The 23,618-nt window shown below is 37.9% G+C and overlaps 3 protein-coding genes across 3 annotated transcripts in view; 1 reads left to right on the top strand and 2 right to left on the bottom strand.

The window, feature by feature from the left end:
* Window positions 1-23,618, bottom strand: part of LOC130420484 (uncharacterized) — a 116,931-nt gene that overhangs the window by 86,747 nt on the left and 6,566 nt on the right. The window lies entirely within an intron of this gene.
* On the bottom strand, window positions 2,610-5,571 carry LOC130420485 (uncharacterized). The gene is made up of 7 exons (XM_056747787.1): window positions 5,561-5,571; window positions 4,595-5,037; window positions 4,356-4,445; window positions 3,645-3,862; window positions 3,282-3,413; window positions 2,943-3,110; window positions 2,610-2,850 (listed from the first exon to the last, which is right to left on the bottom strand). The coding sequence occupies exons 4-7, from the start codon at window positions 3,834-3,836 to the stop codon at window positions 2,659-2,661; spliced, it is 684 nt and encodes a 227-aa protein (XP_056603765.1). The 5' UTR covers window positions 3,837-3,862; window positions 4,356-4,445; window positions 4,595-5,037; window positions 5,561-5,571; the 3' UTR covers window positions 2,610-2,658.
* LOC130420483 (E3 ubiquitin-protein ligase RBBP6-like) lies at window positions 6,453-9,287 on the top strand. The gene is made up of 10 exons (XM_056747785.1): window positions 6,453-6,851; window positions 7,209-7,308; window positions 7,392-7,428; window positions 7,804-7,845; window positions 7,937-8,025; window positions 8,099-8,195; window positions 8,279-8,418; window positions 8,497-8,672; window positions 8,747-8,850; window positions 8,940-9,287. The coding sequence occupies exons 1-10, from the start codon at window positions 6,692-6,694 to the stop codon at window positions 9,186-9,188; spliced, it is 1,194 nt and encodes a 397-aa protein (XP_056603763.1). The 5' UTR covers window positions 6,453-6,691; the 3' UTR covers window positions 9,189-9,287.

Genomic DNA, 23,618 nt, shown 5'->3' with positions numbered 1-23,618 from the left:
TTCTATCCAATGTTGGTCAATAAGATATGAAATATTTCTTTAGCTAGTTTTGGCCAGAAAACTTTTAAATGAGGGATCTGAAGGTATCTAGAGAGAATGACTAGATCCGTGGCGGATCAGCAGCTTTATAAACGGGTCCTGAACGGATCCGTGGCGGATCAGCAGCTTTATAAACGGGTCCTGAACGGGTCTGCCCCGGATCCGCCATCCTTATCTGTTCTGGATCCGCTGCGCTGTGCAAGTGGACTCCATTCCGGATCCGTTTTCCACATCCGTTCCGGAGCCTGTGGTAGTTCCGGGGCGGATCCGTTCCGGAGTCAATTTGCTATCTGGGAAGGAGCGTAACGTTGAAGGAGGCATTTGAACCTGCATCGAACACGGAGATCCATGTCGGAAGATCGCGTTGATTTCATCGACCAAAATATCAATAATCTGCTGAGATTAAAGAGTTTCTTCAAAGTCATGCACAGTTTTAACATCTATCAGTGATGTTGATGTATACTAACGTTAAACGCCACGGACTTACACCACATGAAGTAAGATGAGCTGTTATAATTATAGCTGTTTGGGCTACCAGACATGCTGGTGTGACTTTTATGTGCAGGTTTTAGCCTATCAATGAGGTAAATCCACATTATCATTGAGTTGTAGATAAATGTTTACATTTTTTTAAATATATTTTTTTTCATTACAGATGCAGATGCAGGGTAACGTTACCATCCATTATCACACTGCTGTTCAAGATAATATCCCAGGATGTATGTCTCAGAAACAGGTGAAAATTTGAATGGTTTCTTACTTGCTTTAATCTAGCAATTTACTGCTAATCTATTAATAAATCTAATTGGCTTGCATAATGGTTTCTTGTCAATTTTGTGGACAACAGCCAGTCCACCTTTGTGACAGGGCTGGGGCTCAAGCATGGTTTCCACAGGTCTGGTGACGGGATTTAGCAATTAACTTTGATTTAGAAAGTTTTAGTGCAACTTAAAATATTTGCAGAGGCAAGAAGATAGTGCATGTTGAGGGTAGTTCATGTACATTTGTTGTGCTGCTAGTCTGTGTGAATTACTAGATTTTTAACCAGTGTATAATTTTTCAGACGCTTTGTGGGTATAAACCCAGAAAAAGGGACAAAGGCTGCAAAGGGGAAAAAAAGAAGAACTGTCAATTCACACGTCACCAGCCTCTTGCGCAAGTAAATGGACTTTCAGTGGGATTTCATTTGAAAATGGTGAGTAGGATGTATACATTACACATACGTTCAAACAGCAATGACTAAGGGGGCTGGGGAAATTCATTCTAATGTTCATTCTCATCTGCCTTTCAAAGTGAGAATGCTGAACTTCTCTTCTGTGCTCTTTTGCCATTCTTTTTTTTGTTCTTTCAATGAATTGTGCTCATCACACTTTCTATTATTTTATGTTATTCTGTCCGTTTTAAGCTCTGTTTCTAAAATTAGCTTTTGTTAGGTCAAGCCATGTGATATAATTTTGAAATTATGGAAATCATATCTCTCTCTCTCTCTCTCTCTCTCTCTCTCTTTCTCTGTCATATACAGACCCAAGACTTTGCAAAGGATACTCATTGTGTGCTTTGAGTAAATGGTTCGTGGTCTAAGCAGTGACAGTGTTTTTATTGTTTATTGCTCTTTATTGATGAAGAGTTCCATTAAGTGTTATCTATTGGTTTGAATGTATTCATACATGTTGAATTTTAGTGGTTTAGGTAACACTGCATATGAAGTTCAGTATTTTGTTATAATGAAAAATGTATTTGGGTTTAAAAATGTATTTGTTACTTTTTAAACCATGAACATGAGAAAACGAAATTTGTTTGTGATTAATCTGAGCCTATGTGTAACATTTTTATGTGACCAGGAGTCACAGTGTATATCCTTTGAGTCTTTTTAAATGAATTTTAGCAGTTCAAGGAAAATTAAATGTTGAGGTTTTGGGCCCTATCTTGCACCAACGCAGCGCAAAGCCAAACGCAAGTGTCTTTGCTAGTTTAAGACAGACGCAGTTGTTATTTTCCGTCCAGTGACCACAGATGTCGGCAATGAACATGATATACAGTATATTTTTGTGATTGGTCTGATCCATGTGTGCCTACATTTGTAAGTATTTATCTTTCAGTGTTTGTATTACACTAAAAAAAACTTAATTTCAACACGGAACTATTAATTTTCTTTCACTTAAGTGTTACCTGAAGGATTACGCCTTTTGTATTAACTCTAGCTAGAATATGTCTATAACAATCAGTACACGTTACTATGCTAACCTTAATTAACAATATTTAATGGAAAAAAAAAAATGGTGATTTAACAGGAAAATAATGGTAACACTGCTGCCAGTTGTTTCCTGTTATTTAACAGGGAAATAATTAACAGTGCTGATATATCAGCTCAATGTAAATTTATTGTATGTTATTATATATACATAATCTCAAGCATCAAATTCAATACCTACATACTCAATAGGGGCACTCAAAATTAACCAAACCCTTTTTCTTAGATAAGTGAAGATTATAGAATGGTGGTAAAGTTCAAATTTTGTAATATTTTGGAATCCCCCATTTACATTCTGTGAGGTTCATATTTGGTGACATATAAAATTAAAATATGGCTAATGCTAGGGTCAAGCTATTCAAAAATGTTTATGAATAAGTAGAATAAAACAGGAGAATTATCACTACTGTGGCAAAGACTTGCCGTTCTCCTTGGCTCATGTTGACAAACATTAGGGGCATTTCATGATGACAGGAGGCTCCAAACACTCCTGTAACATCAAGTTTCTTAGCTTGTTGCGGTGACCTCAGCATGTTGCCAGCCTTGAAGTTACTGCAGTCCTAAAGATTAAAGGAAAACCGAGATTTATTGGAGGAATAATGGTCTTTTTTAAATCTAATATTTCACGGCGTATTCTACAACTATGTCTTACCTCGTGAGGCTTTGAGCTGTCAAGATGTGAAAGCAGGTATTCCTCTACATCCTTTTCACTAACAAACATGCGGGTTTCATGTAATGGCTCAACCGCACTTGTCCCTGAGCTTTGCTTTCTCACAAGGCCAAAGTTGGCATCCAATGTCACTATCACATCTCCATCCGCCTGGAAGACAAACACTTACAGTAATCCTGGTTTTGTATATGCAACAGGTTGATACACTTATACTATTACTATTCTATTATAATTAAAATTTTTATCAATTCAATGCCATAAGGTAATGGAGAATGCATTTATGGTTAATCAAACAAGTACCACGCTGGAACTAGAACCAACCTTTGGACATGCTGGACATGTGGTCCCATCACCTAATTGTGGGCAAACATCTACCAAACTTATTTTTCGGAAGTGGTGATGCCTAAAATGAGATATGGATTCTCCCACCAGGGCTCTGTAAAGTGCGTTAACCTACGGTATAAGCAGGAGTCAGTGAAAACATTACTATATCCCACTCTCACATCTGTAGACTGTGGTTCACTGAGAAGTTGTTATTTTATAGCAAAATAGCAAGAATATGTTTGCAAGCAACTGTAAATCCAGGATGGTTTGTCTATATGGACTCATCAATATTCTATGAAAGTAACAGAAATGTTCACATTATAGACAGGACTTCAAACTGACCTCTGGAAACTGGCTTACCTCTGCAAGTGTAAGGTTATTTTTCCAGCGCAGGGTGTTGCAAAAACCCTCAACAGAAACCTGACACTCCAGTGACAGACAAACAAAAAGCTCTAGCAGAGGGATGGAGAAGGCTGTCTGATGCTTGTCGGCTGTTGCTGGCCAGAGCCCATACCTTAGCAGAGTGCACGTTTCTGGTTCACACGCACACATATTGACTGTGACGGTGCAGAGCCGTCCTGCAAAATAAAAAAAAAACATAAGCAAGTACTACTATAGAGACCTTATCAGTATAGACTAAATCCCTTGAGTGTGTCACTAATAACTTAATAACGCAATAAGCCTGTGAAGCAGTGCATTAAAGTGAGTTTTATAACAGCTAAGGGCGTTGTGGCACGATGCTAAACGAAGTCATTAAAACCCCCTTTGCTGTTATAAAACACACTGTTATCCCCTGCTTTTAATCAAATAAAGTAAACGAAGTGTTATTAAGGCTATGTAATTCAGTCAGCTTGTATAAATCGGGGTACTTTATAACGTTTTAGAATTTGGCTCAGCCAATCAGAATCAAGGACCAGAACTGACCATTTTATAAATATTGTTACTATAATTATTAGATATTTTGACAAATTTTGATGAAATCCTTACTTTACATTTAAACGGATTTGATTCCTTTACCTTTTAAGAAAATTAAATGAATTTGTAAAATGAGAAATGTGTGCTGACAATGACCTTCATGTCCTTTGTGTAGAATGCATGGGTGCCATGGCCTTCAAGTAAATATAGGAATAACCTCAGGGTGGATGGCTCATAGTAAGCATTCTGTAAGAAAGAATTATAGCTCTAACAAAGTTTTTAAAACAATAAACTTGAGACACGAACAGCTACATAGTTCAAAAACAATTTGAAGAAATTAATGAATAACTGTGAGTTTATTGTCTGTGTGTATGACTGCATGCTATTATTCTTACGTTCCACTTATCAGGAAGGTGCAGTGAATTTCTGTGAGTCCTTTTCAGACAAGCCTCACAAAACACTGCAGTGGTGCTGCATTTGCCACACCTATAATCTCCATGTTCTTGGCAGACAACACACTGGGTAGTGATTGGTGCTGAACCTTCAAATGACACCTTAAGCATGTCATCCTTAACTGCATCCCAGGCATGAAGCTCTCTCTTCTTTGCCTTACTGTACGCAGTCTCAGAACATGAGCTGCAGCTCGGTACCACATCATCAGGTTCAGCCTGTTGAGGTGTAATAGACTTGTGAGGGTCTGAAGGGGGGGTCAGTTTGCAGTTGGGCTCGGGGAGACCTTGATATAGGTAAGAAACCTTTGCAGGGCCAGTGATAGACCTCCTCAGCACCTTAATCTTAACGCTCCTGAAGCGTACGCCCTGAACTGCTTTTCCCATATCTAAAATCAGAATTTTTGGCAATTATTAGTTAAGGCAAGCAGCAACCCATACTTCTCATCACAGCCTAAAAGACATAAACACATCAGTGAACATGGGATGCAGATGAGGTGTATGTATTTGGTGACTCTATTAGATAGACAGACAGATATACACATTTAAACACATAGAACTTTATTTGCTATAAAAGTACGTCTTGGGTTTGAATACTTCACGCAATACGAGTATAATATAACGTTAGCTTCAGTGAAGCGTTAACGAGTAGATAACTTAACGTTATAAAATGCAATAAACTGTCTTACAGCATGGAACAGTTACAGAGTAATATTGCGTTAAACTAAACTTCAGACAGAAAACGTTAATGCTAACATAAAGCATGTAACTAGTATAACGCAGGCTACTATGAAATCTAAATCGTTATGTCAACACTCATCTCACGGCAATTAAAAGACATTTTCTGCATTTATTTACTTATTGGCAAATAAGTTAGTTTAAATCCCCAGTTTATCATTTAAATGGTCTTACCTGAAAGTAAGTGAAATAGGATGCGGGAGTGAAAATATCAAGCGGGAAAAAGCGTAACGTCACCACGTTATCTTGTAGACGTTCGATCAGCTGAGCTGGATTCCTCTGGGACTGGATCTGGAGTCTTCTCTTGTATTTGAAATGGTGGTTAACCATTAGGATGGATGATAACAGCCTTCTGAGTCTACCAGTAGCCCCATCTGGCCCATATAAATCAGCTGATAACCACTGACAACGCCCATTCAATCCACTGATAACATTCGAAGCGGGTGATTTTCCCCTGTACGAGCATTTTGGCGCGCGCGCTCATTTAGCAGCCGCTTATAGAGCGCAGTTTAATTGAACACTGCGCGTGCCCGCTGTTGATAACTGAGGTAAAATAAAAAAGATTAAAAAACATTTTTAATTGATCTTTAGATACAGTGCAAATTAATTATATTCATTACCAATGTTGGGTATGTTTCCTCAAAATGTAATAATTACTAATTACATCGGGCTACATAAAGTACACTCTGCTTTATACAAAAAACTCATTAACCTACTCCACAATGACAATATAAATCTTTTTTTAATAAATTAAACATTACATGTAACAAACTGTGACCATTAGTAACCCTTATTTATTTCAGTAAAATAACCGAATAAAAGGAAATATTGAATAAAAATATTAAGTCAATTTAACAAATGCAAGTACATTACAAATGACTAATAAATGAAAAGTAATCCCCTCTGTTACATTTTATTACAGTAATTAGACTCTGTAATCATAGACACCAAACACTAATGTTAACACACTTCAATAAAACTTTATTTTTTTGTTTAGTTGTGCTTGATGTGCATCTTAAACATTGACGTCATCAAGATCGCTTTTAATTGATGCGCTTGATCGGTTTCCATAGTAACAAGCAAAGTTTTGTTTAGTGTTGCTATTTGATCGCTGTTCACGAGAGCACCTTTCTACATCCTCGTTGTCGTCTGATTTTAACTTCTTATATTCATATTTGTGTTATTAATATCTATTATTGTTGTGATTAATAACTTGCTGACCATTATCTGTTCATTTCTATTGCATTTCTGCCAATTTATTACATTCATTGCATCTGTTTGTGTGCAGGGGCATCAGAACGCAACATGCCGTGTGTTCATTATAAGTTTGTCAGTAAACTTACACACGACACTGTGATCTTTGAGGGACTTCACATCACTCTCGGAGATTTGAAACGACAAATCATGAGACGAGAGAAACTGAAGCGATGTGACCTGCGCATCTCCAACGAGCAAACTGATGAAGGTAAGTTCAGCTATTTTACATGTAAACTTTGACTTATTTGCTCTCTTTAACGGGTATAAAGTATTAAATGTGATTATGGAAAAATAGTCACGGAGGGTAGATGTCACAGGCTTTATCCTTTTATCACTATTTTGATATATGATTAAATGAACATTAAGAAAAACGCTGCAGGTCACCTCCGTTTGGTACACTCACTAGTATGTATTGTATTGTATTATATTGTATGTTTATTATAAACTAAGGTTGTAAATAGTATAACTATATTATATATTGATATGTACTGTGGTCGGTATACAGTATCCTAGTATTATTTTATTTGGTGTGGACAGACTGTAAATAAGTGTGTGTTTCCCACAGAATACACTGATGATGCAGACATCATCCCCAGTAACACTATGGTGACAGTCAGAAGAATCCCTGGAACTGGGGTGAAATCCACATATAACAGACCTGCAAAGTAAGTCACTTGATGATGTTATGAATATGAATCTTTTAATGAATATCAATCAGTCATTAAGTCTTAGTTGTTTTGATTTGCAGTAACTGGTCTAAACCATCAAGTGGATCTTCAAAAGCAGTATGTAAACAAAAGTGTTGACTTGATTGTTTATATTGTGCTGTATGATCTCTTTAAGCTGGTCAGAGTTAACCATGAAGAAGCCTTGAACAATAGGCCTGAGTTTATTTTTACTGTAAAATTCAATAAGTCAAAATTCATTGTTTAAGTAATTCATGTCATCTTGTTTTATATTTTCTGTCATTAACTTATTTCAATATAAATATGTTTGTGGTTTAGCTAATATACGTGCGTTTAAAACTCTCTACTAAAGTATTGCTGTAAAATGTCATTTGGTGGGTTTCTGTTTACATTGTGTTAAGTGTCTTTAGTTTGTATCTCTGGGTGTGATGGGGTTCTGAATGGTAATAAATCTCTTTGGTCTTCTTTCAACAGCAAGTGAATGGTTCTTTAATGTCACTTGAGCAGCTTTTCAAGGTACTGAAATCCACTAAACAATATGCAAACTATGTAAACTGTATGTTTGTGTAGAAAAAGGCGTATAAAGCATTTATTTGTAAATGAACAGACGGAGAATCTGGCTGAGGCAAAGGCATCAGAGGAGGACAAAATTAAAGCTGTCATGTTCCAGTCCAGCCGCTGTTACTATTCTACCAAGTGAGTATTATAACGTTCACATTGTGACCTGAATTTTCAAGTGCTCTCCATCATGACTCTCATCACTTACCAGTGAAGCACTCAAGCTGGTTGGAGGCCTTCCACCAAACTATGTGTGCTATAAATGTGGCGTACCTGGGCATCACATCAGAAACTGCCCAAAGACACGGGTAACACATATCTAAACTGTGGACAGCATTTGTGTGCACGTTTGGCATTGAATGTAAATGCAACCTTGCTTGTGCCGTCACAGGATCCAGCATTTATTGGGAGCAAGCGCATACGGAGAAGCGCAGGAATTCCTGCCAGCTTCTTAATGGAGGTGGATGACCATAACATGAAGGGAGTGATGCTGAGCAGCAGTGGAAAGCATGTCATTCCCATTATCAACGCGTAAGTTTACAACTGTAGAGACCTCACCACTGACACACATTTGCATTCGGTTAATAATTGTGCGCTTGTTCTGTTTAGTGAGGCTTATGCAACTCAAAAGAAAGAAGATCCGCCCTTCTTAACCAGGAGTGAGTCCTCCACATCCACCCCAGATGAAGATCCGGTGCCCGATGCTCTGCTGTGTCAGATCTGCAAAGATCTCATGACTGACGCTGTGATGACGCCCTGTTGCAGCAACAGCTTCTGCGATGAGTGTGAGTCTCTACACAAGCAAATATCACTCAGTTTTGTTTGACCTTTGAGAACATATGTGATTGTTTGGTCGCAGGTATTCGAACGTGTCTGCTGGATTCAGATGAACATGTTTGTCCCAGCTGCACAAAGTGTCATGTGTCTCCTGATGATTTGAATGTAAACATGTTCTTACGGCAGGTAAGATTGTGAAACTGTACATCAGGCTTTTGTCAAGCATCAAGCTCTGTCTTCTTTTCAAACCGGTTTTCTGGTTCTTGCTCACACAGGAAGTGAACTGTTTTAAGAACAGAGCCGAGGGGTCTGGTTTCTCACACTCCCGAAAACCCCTGAACTCTTATACGGCGTGTTCCTCCACAAGCCAAAGTCTCAGCCATCGGTCCAGCTCAGTCGTTTCTGAACCCCACGATTCCCACACCAACTCATCCTCCGGTAAGAGGCGACGGGGTTTGCGTGATGATGGCAGTGAAGACAATGACTCCGGACCTCTGCTCAAGAAATCCAAGAATGCTTTCTGATGAAGAACATCCAGGGAGATTCATCATTATGTATATATTATGTATATAGTTACAGTAGATATCATAGACATATAGAATTAATAAATATTTTTAATTTTACATTTTATTCAGGTTTGAAAAGTGTTTTTGAAGCCGCACACGCACACACACACACACGCACACACACACACACACACACACAAAATACTAAAACAAAAACATTCATTATTATTTCTTACCTTTAAGTATAATTTAAAGAAATCTAAATCATTATCACTTTGAACAGACAATAAGAAAAAAAAACTTAAAATACAGAAAAGTACCCAAGTCCTGCATAATTTTTTTAATTATTATAAATTATTTTTGGTCCCTATACTGAAGTTTTACCTTATATATATATTTTTAAATATATTTTATTAGCAGCTGAACATATAAAGTGTGACTTTATAAAGAATTTGCTCACTGGGCCACATGCAGAAATTATTTTTGCCAAGTGCAAACACTTCTTTATTAAGATTTATGTCTTTTTTAAGCAGGATTAAAAGTAGTGTCTTGTTCTTATTGGACCAGGTGAGTCTTTGATTTAAGACAACTAATAGCTGTCTCGCTGCCATAATTTGACCAAACTCCCCATAACATTCATACTTTATATAGATTACGCCTTTCCTGTCAGATGGTTTTCCAGCGGATGTGCTTTGGAATAATAGGCTGTATAAAAAGAGCTCACAACTAAAGTTAAATTAATTATTAAAGTTAAAATGTAAATGTAATACTAAATATAATTTTATATTAAATTATTATATTAAAACTCAAAAAATGGCACTATGGTTGAAGATGATTTAATCATGTTCAGTGGTTCCACATGTAAGAGTCATGTTTTCTTAAACATTAAATTAACATGTAGCAAGAAAATAATTTAATCAAGTAACCTCAACATGAAATTAATATGTAGAAGATCAAACCATCATTATTGTGATCAGTGTTTGCTTTCGCTTTGCGTCGGCTAAATGACTAATGTAAATGTAAATGAAACCGTCTGTAACAGAAACATTTCAAAAGATATTCAACAAAAAATAATCATAATAAATAATTATATCCAGAATAAATTCTAACTTTGAATTACATTCTGGTACTATCAAAACCTTTTTGAACATCTTGTTGCAATGTGGATATTACTCAACACCTAAATATAACTTGTCACAAGAGTTACTGTTTGGTCTTGTTTTGTTTTTGTAGTGAATACACATGATATCTAAGTTTTTAAGCTACTTTAAGAAAACATACTACTGTGGTATTTATTTGACATTTTAAAACGTTTTATTTGGGTGCATGTTTTTAAATATAGGCTGTATTTTTTTAAACGTTTTAAAACGTTATACTGCAACATTATTTAATTGCAGTTCGTAACTAAAATCCAACATTGTTTAATGTTGTAAAATGTTTTGTGTGTGTTGGGTTGTAAACACCATTTAAATAATTGATCTTCCAAACGAATTATCAGGTTTACTGTTTGCAGAAAAAAACAATATTTTATCCCTGTTGTGTCATTATTTACAAACGAATAAACAACATTCACAGCCTTTCTGAGCAATAGTGACAACAGTCTCTTCACGCCCCCTGGTGGTAAAATCGCGAGTTCTCGTGTGACGGTCTTTAGATAAAAATCTTTGATTAAATGAAGATGTCACAGCATGAGAGAATGTAGCAGCTGTAATGTTTGATTGATTAAGTTCTTCAGATAAATGTTCTAATAAAATAAGTCCAATGATGTCCAAGCTTTACATGTTTACCCTGTCTGAAGCGCAGCATGGAAATTGTGATGTATAGCACCTTTGCATAAAGCGAAAAGTTTTTTTTATTTAACATTAAATGATTTTTCTGCTATTTACAGTCAGTGTGATGGCCAAAAAGCTCTCACTCTAAGCGAATTATGAGACAAATTTAACCGATATTATTTTACTGTTTTATAAGGGAGCCTAACCACGCCCCCTGTTGACATATGACGCATCTGAGGCGTGAGCACGTGTGTAGCAGTTAAACTAAGGAAGTTTACTGCTGGACTGTTTATGTGGATTCTGTGTTTTTTCTGTGTTCACGTGTGAGTTTTTATTCATCTGTTGTTTATGTTCACGTGTGAGTTTTTATTCATCTGTTGTTTATGTTCATATGCCGCCCATCGATTGAATGCGAGACTCCGGTTCCATACACAGATGTTTATTAACACTTTAACACCGTAGAACTAAAAGTTCAAGTAAACAAAATAAAAGACATCAAATATTGCAAAACAATACATAAATGACAAATAAAGAATACAGTAATACTGACCACTTTAGCCTGCTTCTCAACCAACGGCAGAGTCATTTCCCAGAAGCAATCTTCAAAGTCAAATATACTTAAACTTATACGCAGTTGAAACAGGGAGTATAAAGAATTAAACTAGCATGAATCGCTACATGTGCGCTTGGTCCCTGCGCTTTGGTTACGGGGCTTACTTCCGGTTTTCGGAATGTCAAAATAAAAGTACATGAGTATTTCAAATATATTCAAAATACCGGCTGCATTTACACTCCCACCATCACACAATGTGTGATTCACATCACAAAAATAGACTTTCTAAACAGAACATTCTAAAACAATGATGTAAATAAACGCATATACATTCAAATATAAACAAAACAATGAAGAACTAGGCTACTTATTCGGCCTCAAGCAGTAGTACTGTTTTGTGTATTGACCTTTCTAAATAAACTGGCTTATGTGAGCGTGCGCCTCTAATGTCTAGTGCTGTGTCACTAAGTAACAGTTTGAGTTTTCTGACTCTTCCGTCAGATCCTTGGAAGACTTCAACTACCTTCGCCAGCTTCCACTTATTTCTTGGTGCGTCATCATCATTGAGTTCTCTCACCTTAAACTCTTCCTCCTTAGGGAGGTCCTTTTGCCACAAGAAACGAGGTCCCGTAAACCAGTTAGACTCTACAAGCTCCTTTGCCATGAGTCCGCGAGAGGCATGGTCAGCCGGGTTATTTTCTGAGCAAACATATCGCCATTGACTTGGTTCTGTGCTCGATTTGATCTGCTGGATCCGATTGGCTACGAATACATGAAATCGCCTTTCATTATTGTTAATGTAACCAAGGACGACCTTGGAATCGGTCCAAAAGTATTCCTGTAGATTTTCCATCTCCATTTCTCTCCTTAGCAGGTCACTCGACCTTGTGGCCACGACTGCAGCTGAGAGTTCCAGTCTTGGGATCGTTGTTAACTTTGTCGGTGCAACCCTTGCCTTTGCCATAACAAGAGCACACTGGACTTCTCCAGACTTCGAAACAACCCTAAGGTAAGAACACATTCCATAGCCGGAAACACTGGCATCAGAAAAATGGTGAAGCTCACACTGTTGAACTTCCTTAGCTGCCAATGGCATGTAGTGCCGTGGTATCTCTACCACTGAAAGATTATGAAGGTCTTGGAGCCACGCTTCCCAACGCGGCCTGAGATCATCAGGAAGCTGCTCATCCCATCCCACCTTGTCTTGGCACATCCTTTGTAGAATCTGTTTACCTTTCAGAATGATAGGTGCCACAAATCCAAGAGGATCAAAAATTGAGGCCACTGTTGACAATACTCCTCTTCTGGTGAAAGGATGATCCTTTACCCTCACTTTGAACTGGAACTTATCTGAGCTAATGCACCATTGGACCCCGAGAGCCCGCTCCATCTTGTGCTCACCCAAGGCCATGTCCAGGTCAGCTACAACTTCTGCAAGTTCTTGCTTTGGGATTGTGGCAAGCACCTTCTTGTTACTGGTAATGAATTTGTGTAAGTGGAGTTTACCAGTGTTGCAGAGGTCTCTTGCCTCTCTAACAAGCTCGATAGCTTCTTCTTCACTGTCCAAACTTGTTAATCCATCATCAACATAAAAGTTGCGCTGAATAAACCTCACTGTAGCTTCACTAAACTTGCCTTCACCTTCTGCAGCCAGGTGTTTGAGCCCAAAGTTTGCGCATCCAGGTGACGATGCAGCACCGAACAAGTGAACCTTCATGCGGAACACTGAAGGTGGAGCCTCCATATCGCCTCTTTCCCACCACAGGAATCTGAGATAGTCTTGGTCACTTGGTGCGACATGAAATTGATGGAACATCCGCTCTACATCACACATGATGGCTACTCGTCCTTTGCGGAAGCGACACAAGACCCCTACAAGGGTATTTGTAAGGTCTGGCCCGGTGAGTAGATGCTCATTCAGCGATGTATTCTGAAACTTAGCCGAGCAATCAAATACCACGCGAATCTTTCCTGGCTTTTGGGGATGATAAACCCCATGGTGAGGGATATACCACGTGGTCCGATCGTTTAACTCTGACTCTGGAACCTTTTCAGCATCACCTCTTGTTATGATGTCCTCCATAAAAGCCACATAATCCTTGTGATATTGATTATCTTTCTTAAGACGTTTTCCCAGACATCTGAGTCGATGTTGTGCACACACTTTGTTGTTTGGCAGGCTTGGTTTCTCTTCCTTAAAAGGCAATGGCATTTCGTAATGTCCATTTGGCTTTTGCTTGATTCCTTCTTTCAGCTTCACCAAGAACTTAATATCTTCTTGTGATATTAGAACTTCTTCACTGAACTTCTCAGTAAAATCTGCCTCAAAGACCTTGAGTATATCTGCTGGAGTGATCATTTCCTTGACTTGAGTTCTATAAACAAAATGTACCTCAGACTTGAGCTCAGTAAAGGCCTTGGTAGCTGGCTGAACTTTCTTTATGATGATACGGTGGCTCACACCGATTTCATCCTCATGATCATAATCCACACCAGTGCTGCTGTAGCCGATAATGCTCCAACCCAACACAGACTTTTGTGCATATGGCTGGTTTTCATTGCCCGAGATGACATCTCTGGGAAGTAAGGCTTGTGGACAGTTATAGCCGATTAACAATCCCACTTCACAATCAAGCTCAGGAGACATTTCATCTGCCAAATGTTCTAAGTGAGGCCAAGACTTTGCGGTAGTTCTTGTGGGTATATGGGATCTGTTTGCTGGTATGTAATCTCTGGTATAAGTTGTTGGGAGTTTGATTTTAGTGTCAGAGCTGATGCCTCTTACCTGTAGTCCTTGCACCCTTTGGCTATTCACCACTTTTGTTTTTGATGTTATTGTGGACACTTTAAGTTTTACTGAATCTTTCCTGGCACCCAATGTAACAGCTGCATCCTTCAGGATGAAGGTTGTGTCACTCTGACTATCAAGTAACGCATACACTAAAACTTCCTTGTCTGGTTCCATTGCCGTGGAGACATAGACTGGAACAATAGATGAAGTGTGAGTGCTGCTTTTCTCTTGAACAACTCTGTTAGAGGTAGCTTGCTGTATTTCAATTGATTCAGACTGTTGGTTGGTGTGTCCTCCGTTTTCATTTGGCCTTTCTGGTTTTATTCTTACAGCTTGTTCTTGGTTTTTCTTCCCACGATCTTGATGTAGGCAAGTAGGGTGATGTTTTCCACATAAGTCACACACACTCCTGGATGTACACGCTCTGGAGTTATGGCCTATCCTAAGGCAGCCAAAACACAATTTCTCCAGTTGTACAAACTTAACTCTTTCTTCAACAGGTTTTTCCCTAATCTTGAGACACCTATGGAGAGTATGGCCTTTCTTCTTACAAAACATGCATGTGCTGCTTGTCTTCTCAATTGTATTAGTGGTGAAAGTCTTAGCACTAAAGTTTTGATTTCGTTGATACTTAGACTGTTCTCGTTCTGTTGGCTTTGATCTTTCTTGGTCAGTTGACTTCACAGCATACAATGATGTGATGGGGTTGCATGCAATACGAGCCTCCATATTAAGAAATCTTACAAAATATCTAAAGTCCGGGAACATTTTGTGTCCATCCTGATAGATTGTTGCTTCTCTATTCCAGCGTGAGCTCAACCAATCCGGGAGCTTGACAGTAATCCTTTGGTTTTCCACACAGTCGTTGAGAGTTTGTAGACCTTGAACATATGGCATAGCTGATTCCACACTGCTCAGAAAATCAACAAACTCACGAAGATTTTCGCTATCCTTGGGGGCAATTTTATGCCATGTATGTATCTTGTCACGGTATGACTTGGCAACTATGAATGGATTACCAAATCTGTCTTCAAGTATGTCCCAGGCAGCACGATAAGCGGTTTCTGTTCCTACAAGGAAATGGCCTTCAATAGCTTTCTTGGCTGGGCCACCAACGTACTTGCGTAGAAAGAAGAGCTTTTCTTGAGCTAGCAGGTTCTTGCGCTCAATCAGAGTAAAGAAGGAAAGCTTCCAATCATTGTACTTGAGAGGATCTCCTTTGAAAACTTCAGGTTCTGGGATTGGAACTCGATTAGCTGTGATTGCTTCAGCAAGAGTTCTCACAAGGTCATTGGTAGCTTCATGAGAGGTTAAAAAGGCTTGAGTGGTTGGCTGTGGAACAGAACATGAGGTGTACATGGAGGGATATAGGAGAGGGGATTTAGTGGCTGTAACCTCATGAGGGTGCTGGACTTGACTGGGCTTGGCTTGTTGCACAAGTAGAGCTTGTGAGACTGGTGCTTGAGAGGGAAAAAATTGATCCATTAAAGGGTTAAGTGCTAGTGGTGGATCGACAGATTCTGAATAAACCTGCAGTCTTGCTTGAGCCGCAACATGCCCTTTAAGTTCTTCTAGCCTTTGTACTTCTCTCTTTTTTCCTTCCAGCTTCATTTTTCTATCAGCACTTTCTGCTATGAACTGAGCTCTTTTTTTAGCACTCTCTGCTTCAATTTCCTTTTCTATAGCTTCTCTTTCAGCCTTCAAGATTTGATCTTCCACCTCAAGTCTTTGAATTTCTTCCTTCTGCTGATGTTGTGCATTTGTTATCTTCATCATTTCTTGCGTAGCCACAACTTCGGCTGCCGCCTGTTTTGCATTAAGGGACAGGATAGAAGAGTGTCTGGATACTTGGGAAGGAACCTTTGACTTAGCGGTTTGAACGGAGGAAACACTAGACACTGTGCTTTCAAATACTGATTTAGCATCAGGCCAAGTTATGATTTGTGTATCATCATCACTGCGGAAATGTTGAACATTTGTATTTGCAATCCTAGTAAATGCCTGGCATGTGTCATTCATTCTCCGAATGTCTGGTTCAGGAGTTGAAATTGCTCTTATTTTGAGGTAAGTAATGTCCATGTCCACTTGTGCGGTATTGATTGCATTTACAATCTCCTCAATCAGATCATCAGCATCATTATTCTTAATGGACCGTTTTAAGCCATTGATATGATACTTCCATCTTCTGTACATCTTTACAAAACTTACAGTTAGATCTTTCAATTTGTCATCTAACAGAGCTTTGCCCTTTTCAGTGAGCTTTTGTATGCGTCCAGATTTCCTAATTCCAGGAATCATTTGTGTGTCATCCACACCAACCTGAGATTGTGTGGCCTGCGATGTGTCTTCAACTTGCTCATCAGCGTCAGCTTGCTGTGATAGGGTAGTCCTTTCTGCGTCACTATCTTCTTGAAAGTCTCCATGAGTGACCTCTTCAGTAGGAAGAAAGGTGATTTCCTTTGAGTGTGACATATTAAATGCATGTGATGTATTTGATTAAACTGTATTCTGTTGTCTAATGTGTGCAAATATGAAATAAAATTAAATGCAAAACTAATCTCTTTGCTTCCCTTAGCTTAACCTTTGAATATTGCACATCAACACACTACAGTCTTATAATAACACACTTCAATAAATGAGCAATAAAAGGCAATTAACAAAGTGAGAAATAATAATAATTCGTCACAGTTTAAATATGAAAACTTACTTGTTGGAACAAACTTTGAATTTAACTTAGAACTTCTTAGATTCAACTGGGAGAATGGTTCATTTACATATCTGCTAAGTTTCTTTGTTTCTTACTAGATAATCAAACTGCAGCACAAAATAATGACGACTGCTGATTTAAGAGGAAAAAACACAAATGAAACGTCCGTGTGCTATCATGGCAGTACTTGCGCTACTTTCGACACACTCCTTTCGACGTGCTTGCTTGTGTAGCCTTGTCCACTTGCCCCTTTGGATTCACACGAACCATTCACAAGGTGACCTCTCGTTTACCGCACGCGGTCGCAGCCAGCCCGTATTCGTCCGCTCAGAGCCTTTACCGTTGCAGCAGTGTTCTACTATGCCGCCCATCGATTGAATGCGAGACTCCGGTTCCATACACAGATGTTTATTAACACTTTAACACCGTAGAACTAAAAGTTCAAGTAAACAAAATAAAAGACATCAAATATTGCAAAACAATAAATAAATGACAAATAAAGAATACAGTAATACTGACCACTTTAGCCTGCTTCTCAACCAACGGCAGAGTCATTTCCCAGAAGCAATCTTCAAAGTCAAATATACTTAAACTTATACGCAGTTGAAACAGGGAGTATAAAGAATTAAACTAGCATGAATCGCTACATGTGCGCTTGGTCCCTGCGCTTTGGTTACGGGGCTTACTTCCGGTTTTCGGAATGTCAAAATAAAAGTACATGAGTATTTCAAATATATTCAAAATACCGGCTGCATTTACAGTTCACGTGTGAGTTTTTATTCATCTGTTGTTTATGTTCACGTGTGAGTTTTTATTCATCTGTTGTTTATGTTCACGTGTGAGTTTATTCATCTGTTGTTTATGTTCACGTGTGAGTTTTTATTTATCTGTTGTTTATTTTATTGTTCCAGATTTGATCATTAATTTGCCAAACCATCGAATCACAAACTACGTCGTAGAAGTGAAACGAAAGTCCATGTGACTTTAAGCTTGAATCTTAGTGCATTTCTGTTGAAATATGATTTATTTTTAATTATTTTAATTGTCATTTTCAAATTATTCACTCATTATTGTTTAATAAGTAATCGAGTTTCTGAAGTTGCGTGTCGTTTTGTTATATTCGGGGACACACAACATCAGTGCAGTCCTGTCATGGTTTAGTTAATGTGAACATCGCACATACACGACATTTATGTGTGTCCATACATTATATAATGAGGTGTCGCTTATATATTTACAACAGTTTTATTTGTTTCTTTTCTAGAGAGATTTCGTGTTAGTTTTACTGTAAAATAAATAATGTAACATATTGACTGTTTCGGAAAATGTAAACACTGGTCCAAGGCACTTCCGGTATAATTATTTTTTAAGTTTTTAATTAGACATGAACAATTAATCTTAGTGTTATTGTTAAATCCATATCATATTCAACATGATGTTCTGTTTGAATAATGATGTTTTTTACATATTTATTTTCAGAATATTAGTAAAGGTTTTATGTTTACGGATTCCTGTACTATATATTCATAATTTTATTGATTTATTTATGCAGGGGCCACTTACACAACTTAAATCAAATGATTTATTTTAAAACTGATGTTCATATTGTGTTCACTTTAGAGATAATCTGCTACCACAACTTTTGTACAATTGACCTATTGGTAAGTCCCGCCCCCCTTAGATACTGTTGCTAACTCGGACCGGAGTTCCTAATGTCTTTCAATGGCAGCTTTCAGTGTATAAACATTGTCCGTAGTTGTTTTTGATATATTTTGGCCACAGATAAATAAATGACAGAGTTTTACATTCAACACGTTGACTTAAAAAAAAAAAACTTTGAATGTGAATCTAAGTCCAAAAATCATTTTATTTAGATCTGTTAAAAAATACAGAAAGTTAATTTGTATGGGTAAATCACACAGTTTGTGTTGTTTATTATTTATGAAGATACCTCTTCCACCTGACATCCGTAAGTTCTTTCATGAATGAGAACATAAAATCCACAATAGGACTGCTAGCACAAGCTGGTCATTAAATAAATGGGTGTACCCCCCTTCGTTGAGTTTAACTATATTAATAAAAATTGACACCTGCTGCACCGTCTAAAGCAGTGGTTCTCAACCTTTTTGGGGTACTCCGAGATAGCACACAGACATCTGTCTTATGTCTATTTGATGTCAGCACTTGCATCTGCAAGACATCTACAATACATAGTTTACTCATCTTCAATACGTCTTGGAGATGTCTGCTGTCAGACATCAAATAGACATCTAGAAGAAGCTTTAAAAAGCTTTACTGGTGTGCATTTTGAGACTAAACAAGGGCACGAATATAATAAAAAAAATCACTACAAGCCATTTTCAGTTTTGACAACTCTAACATTTATTTCAATCATAAACCCTGTCTGAGAGTAGAGGTCAACCGATATTGGATTTTGCCGATAATGATAACTAAGCTGGTCAGTATCTACCTATACAGATGAATAACCAATAGTTTGTTATGGTTTATTTCAAATGAAAAAAGACAAAGTAAATTAGCAATGAAGTGTATCACATCAAAGAACACGTTGCTTGAACCACTAAACTATATTTTTGATTTATTTGAACTGTATGATTTAAACAAAACTTTAAGTAGGTAATTTCTAAAATGTTAATAATTTAAAACATTCTTGGCACCAGACTAGCAGAATGACGGATCCATTGTAATATATACTGTCCTGTTCACATGCGTGTTTGTTTACATTAAAACAAACGTCATTAACATTAGCCGTTGATGCTGTCCCTGTCATCTGTTTTTTATTTCGGAGGCAGATTTTGTGCATGCACACACATGCACACATGCGCACACACACACACACACACACACACACACACCAAAAAACTGACAAATGCCTATCCATAGTTACAATAATACCATTTAAACATCTCTGCTTGTATTTTTGTCACCATGTTATAACTTTTTAAGCTAACGTTAATAGGCTGCTAATGTTAGCGCGCTCTCAGCCCTGTCTGCAAAAATACTGCTTTTCCCCAGTGAATGCAGCATATAGTCAATTACTTATTACGTCTTAACATCATGTTTACTGCAACTGGCTCTACCTTGTCATTGTGAAACTTATTTTCACAATTTGTGACCAAGTGACCGCTCTTCTGATGATGTGCTCAAATCTGAGAGACAGACTGGAGCATTTCTAAATACAAGAGATGGAAAATACCCCTGATAGACGTGAAGCTTTTATTCATCATCTCTTTTCAGTGTGTTGAATTGTAGAAATACAAATGGTTTCAATGTACATTATTCTGACTAACATGTTTGTTTCTCAAATTAAATGCACAGAGATTATTTCCAGTCCTGAACCCAAGACCAGAGATCAGTTCCTCCAGTGTAAGTTACTATAACTGCATGAATACATCCATTAAATCTCTTATAGATCATAAATCAGACTGAATTCAACTGACTTTATGGACAAATGCTTGTTGTTGACTCTTTACACTAAATGTTAAATGCTCCATCATTTGTAAGTTGCTTTGGATAGAAGCATCTGCTAAAAGATAAATGTCTCTGAGCTTTCCTGTAGCCCAGTGGTTAGATCATGGTGCTGCCAAGGTCGTGGGTTATATCCCAGGGATTACACATACTTCAAAACAATCGTTTAGTAAAATGCAATGTAAGTCACTTTGGATAAAAGTGTTGAAGTAAATGAATCCTGAAACTTCAAAACGGTCAATAGCAGCCTTTGTATGAATCAATTCTAACCTAAATTTGATTATTTTTTTCAACAAAATACAACAAACATTTGTAGACTTTTCTAGTGGACCTACTGGACATAAACAAGTTTGGTGTAAGCCCAACGTTGAACTACATTGAACTTCATCCAGACCTGTGATAAAATGTACACCTCATGCACAATCTAAAACTACGACACGCTCTGCTTAGACGACACACAATTCTACCGAATTAACATTCTACCGAGTGATTTTCTTACTGCATCCAATGCTTTGAAATTATATAAGTGAATCAGTAATGATTATTTACTACAATATCTGTTCTCTGTGTGTTTTATGTTCCACAGACTCTCTTCAGCTGACACTGGATCCAAACACACTGTATAAACACCTCCATCTGTCTGAGAGGAACCGAGTGATCCAATTCTCTTACACAGACCAGCGGTACCCTGATCATCCAGACAGATTCGACTGTTGTCAGGTGTTGTGTAAGGATAGTGTGTCTGAACGCTCTTTCTGGGAGATCAAGTGGACTGGTGGTGTGTATATATCAGTGGCATATAAGAGCATCGGGAGGAAGGAATTGGGCCATGTGTGTCATTTTGGACGTAATGATAAATCCTGGAGATTGTACTGCTCTGAATCCAGATTCTCTTTCAGTCATAATGACAAATGGATTAATCTCCCTGTAGTGTCCAGTTCTGATAGAATGGGAGTGTATGTGGATGAGAGAGCAGGAACTTTGTCCTTCTACAGCGTCTCGGACACAAATATGACCCTCATCCTCAGCATCAACACCATATTCACTCAACCACTCTATCCTGGATTTGCAATCGTTTCAATTCATTCCAAAGTGACACTCTGTGATCTAAGAATGTAGATGATTCAGAAATTAAACAAATTATATAATTATCTTAAAGTGCTTGAAAAAACATAACAACTAAAGTGACCTTTATGTTCTATTTTAAATGCAGGTTTAAATGCATCCACGGTCAAATAACGCTAGAATTTTATACTAACTTTTCTCAAAGATCTCTAAACAGTTCCCTTCAAGCAGTTCATGATTCAGTTTCTCTAAACCCCACCGTTCCACAAGTCCACTGTGCTCTGATTGGTCAGCCACCCCAGTCTGTTACGATTTGTCTTTCCGCATAGACACACAACTACATTTCAGCCCTTGGAGGCTTATAGTTACCTACACAGAGATTATTAGTACACGGAGATACTACACTAACTATTTGTGTTATAAGAATAATGACAATTCTGTATGCGAAATAACCCACAGCTAACACAGTATATTAAAGCCATGTTAATGCATTAGCCGCAATTCTAACATGACTGACAACAAAATCTATCCATATCCTTTTTCATAAATCAAGAATAATATAAACAACAGACACTCTACATTAAACGACACATTTTTAGACAGTATTGGGCTCACACCTGATTATCAGAACTATTTCATAAGAACAGTAATAGCTGCTGTAAGTGTGCATAAAAAAACACATCGTCTCCGCTACAGGATGTAAACACACTGATCAGAGTGTATGTGTTTCGCGGGCATTATGCAGATGTGTTTATTTTTTGAGTGTTTATCATAATTTATCATGGACTGTTTTGATGAACAACTTTGCAGATCTTTAACATTGAACAGTGAATGTTCACCGTTACACAGTGAAATACAGTGTTGAATACTAGTTGTTACTTGTATCCGTAGTTCCGAATATGTAGGACTCGGTGGGGTGTTCCATCAAAAACACTGGAAAAACAATTCCTTTCTCTTCTTTATTAAATAGCCATCAATTTGATATGCAAGATCAAGTGAATAGCAGGTGCACAAATAATCCTCAAACATGTAGGCACGTCAATTGAGGAGATCAGCAGCTACTGGAATACATGGACATAGGTTGGACAGGAATGTTTGATGTCACTACAAATCAATACAATACTATCAGAGCATACTCAACCAAACAATTCATATGGAAAACACACAAGCAACAACAGTTCAAAGACAAGCATAAACATTGTTAACATAGTAATATACACCAATGAGGATAATAATCTAAACATACATTACACATCCTTCTAGGAGGATTTGAGGACGAGTAGCTTCAGCTGTGTAGCACAGAACAATGGCAGGAAGTGAGACCTATTTATAGCCATGGCGCAAAGCATTATGGGTAATGTAGACTGCAGAGTATCTAATAGGAAGCTGAATGAATTAAATGTAGAAGTGTAGGTGGAATAATGTTGACAAACATAAAGAAGGAGGTTCAATTCACAACAACAATTTTTATGTTTAAAACTGTAAATGTACACTGTAATAATCGTATCTGTAAAATAACAGTAAATTACAGACAGCACAGACACCAATTATCTACTATAACACTCCGACCTAATAGTGCCGCAAACACAAACAAGTTTGTGTCAGGTGCTGCTCACCTCAGTCACTGGTCCAGTTTAAAGGAGGCATGAATTAATAAATCACAATTTTAACTCAAGCTTTTGTTATGTAAGAGGGAATCGTATTCACCGAACATCATGTAAGTGTTAGAACTGAAACGCCCTTGTTACTGAGATACATTGGTGGAGCACCACCTCCATAGAAAAATATCAACGACTATCGCTGGATCCCGTTTCCTCGTGTGTAGATCCGTTGTTCTCTCGCGGAAGTTATTTGCGTTTCTTTTTGGCATTGTAATGCCGTCATACGACTACTTCTCTAGCCCCGCCCACGGTTCGCGCATTACAGAACTGAAATGCCACAAGTAGCCCGGTCCCAGATACGAGCGAGGGCAATAAACAAACATGCCGTTAAAGATATCTAAGTATTGAGACATCCCTGGTTGTGGAAGAATACAGACGCTGCGTAACCTTCCTTTGGATTCCGATATTAGGAA

This window comes from Triplophysa dalaica, chromosome 5 (genome assembly GCF_015846415.1).
Source record: "Triplophysa dalaica isolate WHDGS20190420 chromosome 5, ASM1584641v1, whole genome shotgun sequence".
NCBI lineage: Eukaryota > Metazoa > Chordata > Actinopteri > Cypriniformes > Nemacheilidae > Triplophysa > Triplophysa dalaica.
This window is presented reverse-complemented; position numbering and strand designations above follow the sequence as displayed.

Coding starts and splice junctions, on each gene's coding strand:
- LOC130420483 (XM_056747785.1), top strand. CDS start 6,692: ATGCCGTGTGTTCATTATAAGTTTGTCAGTAAACTTACACACGACACT. Junction 6,852..7,208: donor CAACGAGCAAACTGATGAAG/GTAAGTTCAGCT, acceptor TGTTTCCCACAG/AATACACTGATGATGCAGAC. Junction 8,026..8,098: donor CGCTGTTACTATTCTACCAA/GTGAGTATTATA, acceptor ATCACTTACCAG/TGAAGCACTCAAGCTGGTTG.
- LOC130420485 (XM_056747787.1), bottom strand. CDS start 3,836: ATGTGTGCGTGTGAACCAGAAACGTGCACTCTGCTAAGGTATGGGCTC. Junction 3,414..3,644: donor ATAACCTTACACTTGCAGAG/GTAAGCCAGTTT, acceptor CTTATACCGTAG/GTTAACGCACTTTACAGAGC. Junction 2,851..2,942: donor ACAGCTCAAAGCCTCACGAG/GTAAGACATAGT, acceptor TTTAATCTTTAG/GACTGCAGTAACTTCAAGGC.